The following is a 9,669-nucleotide window of genomic DNA, read 5'->3' as shown; positions in this document are numbered from 1 at the left end:
GCTACAATATGCTATCTACAGAGATAGCACTGGCGATCTGAACCGGTCAGTGGCGAAAAAAAGCACTTTTATACGGGACGCATTTGCCCCCATTACTGTTTTAGCTTGTTTCGCGGCTCAATACTGAACCAATTTTAGAACGAGTGGTACCCATGAATCATACGCACACATACACATGGGGACATAGAGCCCAGGTTGAAAAATACCGAAGTTGTCCTTTAATATTCAAACTGATTTACTGTATTATTTTTTTTAACTATATACTCATTCTGAATTTGATGCCTGCAACAGGTTCCAAAAAAGTTGGGGCAGGAGCATGTTTCCCACTGTGTGACATCACCTTTTCTTTTAACAGCACCCAGTAAGTGTTTGGGAACTGAGGACACTAATTGTTGAAGTTTTGAAAATGAAATGCTGCGTTTGTTGTATGTTGTTGGTATATGGCTTTCTCTTTGCATGGTAAAGTCTTAACTTGCATTCAAAGATGCAGCAACAAGCTGTGTTTACCAACAGTGATTGTTCCTCAAACCATAAAGTAAAGTCCTTTATACAATTATGTTGGTTGTAAATGTAGTGCCACCTGATTTATCACGGGCATTCAATAACGGTCCTGCACGTAAGGGGCTTTCGCAGAGATGTCTCAAGATTCTCTGAATCTTTTGATGATATAGATGGTGAAATCCTTAAATTCCTTGCAAATGTGCATTGAGAAATATTGTTTTTAAACTGTTGGACTGTTCGCCAACAGTTTTTTTTTTTTTTTTTTACCAAGTCACCATCCTTGTTTGTGAACCACTAAGCCTTTCAAGGATGTGTTTTTCATACCCAAGCATGATACTATCATCTGTTACTAGTTAACCAGTTTACCTGTTGAATGTTAGAGATATTTTTTGAGCATTTCACAACTTTGCTCCTGTCCCAACTTTTTTGAAACGTGTTGCAGGCATCAAATTCAGAATGTGTGTATATTTCCAACAAAGTTTATCAGCTTGACTGTTAAATATCTTATCTTTGTATTGTATTCAATTGAATGGAGGTCAAAAAGGATGTGCAAATGATTGAAATCTGTTGTCATTTACGTTTTACACAACGTCCCAACATTTTTGGAATCAGGGTTGTATCTCATTGATAGCTAAAAATCGTGAGTGCTTGTGAGGCCTCTTACCTGACAACACATTCATCTTTTGGGCAACAACTGTGAGCTTTCCTTCAGACCCTGAATTAAAGAATTAAATCAAAACATTATGATTCAGGTGAGCAAAATCCAAACACAGTTAAGACAATATTTCAGTCAAATAGGTATTTCTTGATTCACCTCCGAGGATTTTGAAGAGGTGAGTGACGATGTCCTGCACAGCAGAGGGGTCACTGCACTGCTGGGCCAAGTTCTGCATAGCCTGGACCGCCTCCTCCATCAGCTGGGCGTTATTAGCTTTCAGTTGGCCTGAAACACAGACCGTACCAGTGATTAGATAAACATAATTAACGCTGAATTGAGTGTCCATCCTTTCAGTTATCATTTCTGCTGTGACAAGTCATACCCCTGTGACAGCTGAGTGTGTGCTTCAAAAATATGCTCCACAAGAGGCATACAAAACTAAATGGATTGAGCATCCATTGAGGTCTTACTTGCAATGGCCTTTCCGATATCCATGGCATACTGACTGAGGTCAAGAGTTACAGCTGAAAGCAGGCAGGAAACGGCTGGAAAGAGACCAACAATGTTTTAATGCACTGTGTGAACAGTGACTAATCACCAAGGGGGTAAATATCTAACACATGATGAGAAACTAAAAGCATCTCACTCTGCATCGCATTCTCTGGACTGCGGAGCATTGTCTTCTGCAGTGCCGGGAGTAGCTGCTCCTTGAACTCAGAGTGGGACACATGACGTAGAAAGGAGCCACATTTGTCCAAAATGTGTTGTTGTGGTCTGGTCTTGCTCATAAGGACTGATTTTATGTACAGGTCCAACAGGGAACTCTGAAAAACAGTAGACACACAGTTATATGTTGCAGCCCCAAAATGTTTTTATTACACTCCATGTACTGCTTGACAAAATCTGAATGCGGAGTATCAAAGCACAATTGGTTTATGATGTCAGCACTGTAGTTATCAACAACATTACACAAAAAATGAGATCTGAAGAACCAATTCAAGAAAAACTCACCTTATGCTTGTCTATTGTGGCTTTGTCTTTCTGAGCAGTGCAGAAGTCTAAACACACCCCAAGCAGGGCCAGAGTGGTGGGGCTCTGGTCCAGACTCAACAGTGTGCTGATGTACTGATCGACCAGCCCAGGGTTCTGTTAAAGACAACACAATGTCAGAACTATCCAGCATTCCTGTGTAATACAGTTCAGCTCACAGATTAGGATGCATGACTGTTTCTAGATGTTTTAGACAGGTAATTGTTTAGGTTATATACTATATATGGTCCAATATCACACACTGTGTGTATCACTGGATTTTGACAGGCCCTCAGCAGTATCGGTCTCTGATCCAACCCGAGTTTTAAATACAGTCTAAAGCCCCGTCCTGACAGAATGAATACTACAGGGGAGATGGGTGGTAAAATATTTCCCCTCCTCATTTGTAATAATGGATGGAATTTTGGCCATCGGTTAATTACAGGAGCTGGATTTGTAATTAACAATGAGGTGCTGTTAAAGGAACTAAAAGGTTTCTTCAGCTTAAAGACCTGTGAAAATTAGGCAAATTGGTCAGCTGATGTATGAAAAACAACATGATGGGACGAGAGCTGCCCATTTCATCTAAAAAACACTCTGAAAAAAAAAGCACGCCTTAGGTTTTGTCTCACTGGGACATTTACAACTGCATAGTATTGCTGCAAGTTGGATGTAATGAATGAAATGCAGAGGGAGGAAAATAAGAGTGTCTGTCTCCACAGTAAATCATCTGCTGAGTGTTTGATGGTTATTTATTTGTGTTTAGAATGTAACCGCCATTAAGTGGCTTTCTCACAGCACCGCAGTGCTGATTTTCACCCTCAGCCCGTGGCCCCTCTGTCTTCTCTACCTTTTTTACAAATCAGTCAGGAGGCTAACAGCAAAGCCTTACTTGTAATGTTATCAAACAAAGAGTAATGCTCTCCCATCTTCCTAAAATGATCCAGAACCAATACTAGACTATTTCTTTGTTTTATGAATTCCTAAAAGGGGGTTAAGTCACCTTCATCTGGCTTAGTATTATTTCTATTTTAGAATTATTTGATAATAAACATAATTTACCTGTAATTTGATTCTTAACACAGGCAACTTCATACTCCATAAATGTCTCTGCAACACTGTTAAAAACCCATAGCTAACTACTGTCCACAGCACATCAAATCATTTCAGCTATACAAAAGACATACCAGTAAAGACAGGGTCACCCAGAGCATGACATCAGAACAACCGATCTGATGAGCTCGTGGGTTCTTTCTCATAAAATGTATCTTAATCTTTTCCTTTACTGTATGAGTAGACTGATGTTAACAAGTGATCTGTCAGGTTAGTAAATTCTTTCCCACTTCTTCAGACTTTGCACAGCGCTGATGAAACTTAGTAACAGTAAATGCAACACTGTATAAGAAAAAAGCCTCTCAAACACTTTTAAAAGTGTCTCCGCAGTGGACTTTTCGCCAAAGACAGATGGTAACTGGGGCTATGATTATTAGTGGGTTGAGGGGTAAAAAAAAGAGCGATCTGCACTTCAGATGGAATAAAAATCCCTGACCAGTGCAGGTTATTTGTTCAGTGATTTTAACAAAGTGAATGACTGAGGTAAGATCCCTCCCTCCAACAAGATCACTGTCTTAGTACTGCCACTGTGTTCCGTACTCACTTCCTTCCAGAGGTGATTGAGATTCTTGAAGCTTGATTTCTGAGCGGTGGTCTTGGCTCCACCCATGACCTCAGCTACGAGAAGGCTCTGAACTTCCACCTAAATGAGAAGACAACAGACTATAAGGTGAGGTGATATCAGAATAAAACAGTGACCCTGGTCGAATGTGGGAAAGTTCAGTGTGACAGGTTTGTCAACTCCAGTACCCACTTCAGCAGGTAACCAACACAAAGAGCAACATTTGACACCTCAATAAAAGCTGTATGACTGGGTGTAAACAATTATTTCAGAATGAGAGATCACATCCATGAAATCAATTTTATCTTCATTTAAAAAAAGACAGATGCTCTTTTACTCACCATTTTCTTCCAGATGGGCCCTTCTTTTTTCTCTGGGGCAGAAAACACACTGGGGACTAAAAGGCAGGTCCAAGACAAGCCGATAAAGGCAGCAGAGCCTGTGCTTTTGCTGCAAATGAAACAAGGCAAACATAAGAGAGGGAAGATGACAACTGGTATTATATGCAACTTGTCTATTTTTGCTGATTTCATTAGTTGATGTTGCTTCTTATTCAATAAAAACATGGTGCTTTAATGTAGTTTATTGCGTTTCTGCTGCACTCACATCATCATAATTACATACACTACACTATTCTAGCTTACCCTGCCAATCAAACACAGTGAAAAAGATGTGCAATGCTGTTCCGTTCTGTAAGTCTGTGAATTTAGGAATTAATTAGAGGTGCAACTACAAACGTCATATATGAAAACTGCAATATAAAGTTGAGAGCAGTACCTGGGCTCTCCATTTTTGCTGATGATGCCACAGTTCAGCAGGCAGTGGAGGAGGCTGGTCACCAGGATATCAGGCTGACGGTCAGCCAGCTGGGCAATGACAGAGAGGAGCTCTCTGCGTGATGCAGCATCCCTGACAAGCACAAACATCCATGAAAACATAAAGGATATACACTCAGTTGCCAGTTTCATGTGTACACTGAGCTATAACTAATGCAGGCTAATGCAACAGCCTTGAGATAAATCTATACCTTCATGATTGCTATTATGTTTAGTTTTTTAAATTATTAATCTATTTAAGAGAGGCATTGCTGCAACTATATGATCATTTGAGAGGCTGTAATTTGTGGTACTGCTGAACAGTACTGCGTTACACTGACAGGTAACTCGATTAGTCATCCACCCATGATTTATATCAATAAGGGGAGGCTAAATAACAGAACACCTCGCTGTGTGATGCAAAATATATTTCAAATGTACCACAGACTACATCCTCCAAAATAAAAGCAAATCAAGTTGAATAAACATCTATCTAAACAGAGTCAACAAAAGCTGAACATTATAATGTTCATGAAGCATTTATTGCCAGACTGTTGTATTAGTCTTCATTCATTTTATCAACATTAATGTAACAAACTGGCAACTAGGTGTAAACATGAAAACAAAAACCTGTTTTTTGGAGCATTCCACTGTGTTAAGTGTGCTTTTCTCATGGCTTCAGAGTCATCATTACATACACTCACCGGTATCTGTGTGGAGTGAGACAGAAGAGCTTGCATAATCCTTTAACGGCAGGCTCTGGTAACTCTAAAAGAGACATTTTAAAGAAGTGTAAGTGTTGGTTATATCGCCTATTTTAAACATAATGTAGAAAATGTAACAACACAAAATCCCTCACCTTTGCCCTTGATACACTGTTTCAGCTCCCCGAATATCTCCTTGCGCTCTTTCACACTGGCTGTGGTGACATTCACAGCGAATTTCTTCAGTGTGTCTGAAACCTAGAGTAATGGTCACATTTAGTTTAAAGGTTGGTCCAATGACATAAGTGAAGTAAATGGCAGCAGTGACATCATCAGTCCATCCTACAGTCCAGATATTCAGTTCATGATCACGTGGAACCAGAAAGGGATGCTTAACCTTATATTTCAGAGGAATACTTGGCATTTGTAACTGAGGAATGGTTTAAAAGATAAGAAGCTGATAAGAAGACAAATCACCCTTTAATTTTCTGTCAACCGACCAATCAACTAGTCGTCTTAGCTCTGGTTACATGTTTGTCGACTCAGGTTTTGGACCTTGATGTTAAGATCAGGACTATACTTCTTCAAAGATAGATTATAAATGTGTCAGTTTTAGGTTTTGTCTGAAATTGTACAAGGTGGGAATGAGATTACTTCAGGAGAATAGGTGAGAAAATGAGGATTTTTTGTGGAGGTGCTCTACATATTAAGTAAATGCAGTAAACTCTGAAGGCCTTGCCTTGCATTCAACTAGTGGTTGGCAAGGGTTTTTTTCAAGTACAGGCAATGTCACTGTGCCAGCATCTACCACACTGACTACTAAATTTAACACCCTCAAAACATATCAGTTAATTAATTTATAATCTACAATTTATAGGGGGCGTGGCTTAACTCATCATCATATAAAATGCTCGTCTGCCTAATTTAGAGAATTCGGGCATTTTGGAGTTAATGACAGCGGAGTTTGAATCCCCGAAGAGTTGGATTATAACACAGTACTATCTAAATAAAGCTAAAGCTTGTCCCCCACTGAGGACAGAAGCCGGTCCTCTGTCAGTATGTGGTGATTATCGTTAGCTGTAGCACCAACTCAGTCTGATGAAGTCACACTGAGGCTACGTAGCACTGAGCTAACAGCCTGCACGCTAGCTGTTGAAGTTCGCCTAAGTTTCTCGCTGAATGCCAAAACACACCAAGATATTCATAAAGCGGTGGTCAAGATACTACTAATTCTGTTTCTTCTGTACTAGAATACCTTTCACTTAGCGGACAGTCTACTATTGAAAAAACAGCCACACAAACCTGCGTGTCCGCTGCCATCTTGCCGGTCCTGCTGCAGGAAGGACTTGTGGGTGTCACTTCCGGGTCACAGCTGCTACGTAGGATTTTAATTAATATTTTTTAATATTATCCATTTATATTTTCATATAGAATTTAAAAAATCAATACTGAAAATACATTTCAAAAATAGCAAAATATAACAAAATAAAAAGCAGTGCATCCACTAATATATCTCAATTATATCTGTATATATTTTTTTTAAATATGCAGATACATTTTCAGCAAATTCTACTTGATTCAGAGTGACTACTGAATTACATTTATTTTAAAGTTAAAGTTTGGAGTGTTGACAAGCTTTTAAGGGATGGAGCTGTGGGTGTCAAACCAAAACTGTTGGTTTTGGGAGAAATGAAAGAGCATGAAAGGCAAACAAAGATCTCTGTTCTTATTCAGTAAAACAAAAGACACAATTGGTGGCTTTGACACACTTTTCTTTTGAATGATAAATAAGTTAAGTTAATGTTGTTGTTGTTTTTTTAAAGATTAAATGATAAGTTGGATAGAAAGAAAATGCATAAGAAGGATGCATTAATACCACTGTCAAGTATAAGCAAGAGGAGAGAACTGCAGTGTGTGTTACAAAACAGGTTCCACTTCCACCAGAGGGCATGAAAGACCAGTATACATGTAAAAGTCTATTTACTGAATGCTGCTTAGTTCTTGGTATGCTGACCTGAACTGAATCAACCAAACAGTCCCAACATTCAGAGGAATCTCACATATTTAGGTAGTCTACATTTAATGACATTATTAACTGGTCAATAAAGAATAACTTAGCATGTTTGAATGCCATCTCTGACAGCCGAATTATGTGGTAAGTAAACAGATTCAGTTAAGGAAATAAATATTTGATTTGAGTAACATAAAAAATAAATTAAAATTCCATTCTACCTTAACTAAGTGTAACTTTAAATGTTGTGACATTACCCTTTTTACTTGTAACATGCAGTTATTTTGATCACTGGCTTTACATAACAGATCATGACAAATGCCCAAGTAGCAATGTACAGTAGGCCTATGTAATCTTTTTTTCCCATATGTGCAAACACCTCTGACTATCAACGCAAACACACATTGTCACTTATCCTATGAAAACTAGTTTATTAGATACTAAAAGCAAACACCTCTCAGATTACTGGAACATCAGCGCCGTCTCTCCTTGAGGTTGAGGATGAGTCCAGCTGCAGGTGGGAGACTGAACACGTGGTGACCTGGTGGGGAAAGTCAGAAACCACCATCACTGAGTCCATCCTCACCTCCTCCATCGCTGACTGATGGTGCTGCCACTGCCTTTTTTTTTTCTTTCTTTTTTTTAAAGAAAAAACATCAGGACCCAAACCTCATTTCTCAGTTTCTACCTAACGACAGCTGACCTCATCAACAAAGCCCACAGACAATGACCCCCTGCTCACCATATCAACTTCACTGCACATTTTTGAAAATCTTTGATTAATTTTTGTGCACTTTGCACATATTTTTCATGCTCTGAAGGGCGGTACATTCCTAACAGCAAGTGGCAGCAAAAGCTAATTGTGCATGTGTGTGAGTCAGCGTTGTGGCCTGACAGCAGCCAGCAGTTATGAATACTTGTGCAAAATATTAACAGAATGTACAGTTGTTTACACCAAGAAGAATATGTGCAATTTGTGCAAATAAATAAATAAATGAATAAAAATAATCAAAGATTTGCAAAATGTGCAGTGAATTAGATATGGAGACTTTATGTTAATGTGATGTGTAGTGTAAAATAAATACAAAATACAGCCATTTAAAAATGAATGTCCCTCCCCGAGGCCAAATAGAAAAAATATAACTCCTTCCAGTGCTTAAAAAAATATTTGAAGTGCGTCTCCTGTTTTGCACCACCCTCTCCTCTCATAAATAATGAACAGTCCCTTTGGGAAATTAAGGCAGTTTTATTGGTGTAAATAAGGTGTAAAGTCACATCTGAACAGAAAATTAATATTTCAGCACCAACAAATTACAGACTGTACAACAGATTGCTGAATACAGTTTGATTGTTTTACCCAGCTACCCCTCAACTCCCACCCCTCTTTTCACCCTTCTCCCCTCCACCAACCAGGAGGACAGTAGCCTGATGCCTACACAGACACAGCGACCTTATTTAGATAGAAGATCTTTCAAATTATACATCAAATTTGTCCACATATCAAAATCGTCTTGCATCAGTGATTTACGCTGATGATAGTTCCAGGTAAGAAATTTCCAAAAAGCTCAAAAGTCAGTGAATAATTGAAATATCACGAGGAGGTTTCCAATGAGACTTCAGTCTTCTTAACTGCAGTCAGGCCTGCCAGCCAGATGCTGGGTGCTTTTTCCATAAGGGAAAGAATCATTGTAGCAGAGTCCATTGGTAATTTTATCCCCGTTAGTTGTGCAAGGGTAATAACCTTCCCCCAAAACCCCAAACCCTGGACATTTCAATGTATAAAAGAGCTACCAGTTCCATGGGAGCAAAATGAGCAATAAGGGTCAGGTAAAAATCCCATTTCATGTCTAAGTCTCTGTGTTTGCTATGCTCTATGACTCTATTTCAAATGTATATACCGATGACATGGATCTTTCAAAGCATCAGCAACATCATCCCAAATTGCATCCCAGCCTTGCAGATATACCCCTTTCTCAAGCTTGCATTCCTGATGTAGGCATTTATTTTTTTGAGAGTTTAATTTCACCTATATGGCACCATTTGTCTTGGTGGACAAATGGTGGACAAAATTGGCTGGAGCACTCTGTATCCAACTTAAAATAGGACAGTCTTTTAAATCTGACCCGCAGTCACCCCCATAGGCTTTGCAAGCTGAACTGACTCTGAAGTAGAAGAAAACAGAGTGTTTATCACATTGAGAGACAAGTTCTTGAAAGTTAAAGATGGTGTTTGCCCTGTCGATATATGGAAGAGTTGCACTACCTTTATCTTCCCAA

At 39.1% G+C, this 9,669-nt stretch overlaps 1 protein-coding gene across 1 annotated transcript in view; it reads right to left on the bottom strand.

The window, feature by feature from the left end:
* Nucleotides 1-6,739, bottom strand: part of gcn1 (GCN1 activator of EIF2AK4) — a 30,883-nt gene extending 24,144 nt beyond the window's left edge. The window contains exons 1-11 of the mRNA XM_050051139.1: nucleotides 6,685-6,739; nucleotides 5,538-5,640; nucleotides 5,383-5,446; nucleotides 4,641-4,772; nucleotides 4,205-4,313; nucleotides 3,846-3,944; nucleotides 2,171-2,305; nucleotides 1,806-1,983; nucleotides 1,630-1,704; nucleotides 1,316-1,444; nucleotides 1,166-1,216 (exon numbers count right to left, since the gene is read on the bottom strand). Coding sequence (XP_049907096.1) covers nucleotides 1,166-1,216; nucleotides 1,316-1,444; nucleotides 1,630-1,704; nucleotides 1,806-1,983; nucleotides 2,171-2,305; nucleotides 3,846-3,944; nucleotides 4,205-4,313; nucleotides 4,641-4,772; nucleotides 5,383-5,446; nucleotides 5,538-5,640; nucleotides 6,685-6,702 — 1,093 coding nt within the window. The 5' untranslated portion in view covers nucleotides 6,703-6,739. The remainder of the gene's footprint in view (nucleotides 1-1,165; nucleotides 1,217-1,315; nucleotides 1,445-1,629; nucleotides 1,705-1,805; nucleotides 1,984-2,170; nucleotides 2,306-3,845; nucleotides 3,945-4,204; nucleotides 4,314-4,640; nucleotides 4,773-5,382; nucleotides 5,447-5,537; nucleotides 5,641-6,684) is intronic.
* Between the last annotated feature and the right edge of the window lie 2,930 nt (nucleotides 6,740-9,669).

Source organism: Epinephelus moara, chromosome 8 (genome assembly GCF_006386435.1).
Source record: "Epinephelus moara isolate mb chromosome 8, YSFRI_EMoa_1.0, whole genome shotgun sequence".
Classification (NCBI taxonomy): Eukaryota; Metazoa; Chordata; class Actinopteri; order Perciformes; family Serranidae; genus Epinephelus; species Epinephelus moara.
This window is presented reverse-complemented; position numbering and strand designations above follow the sequence as displayed.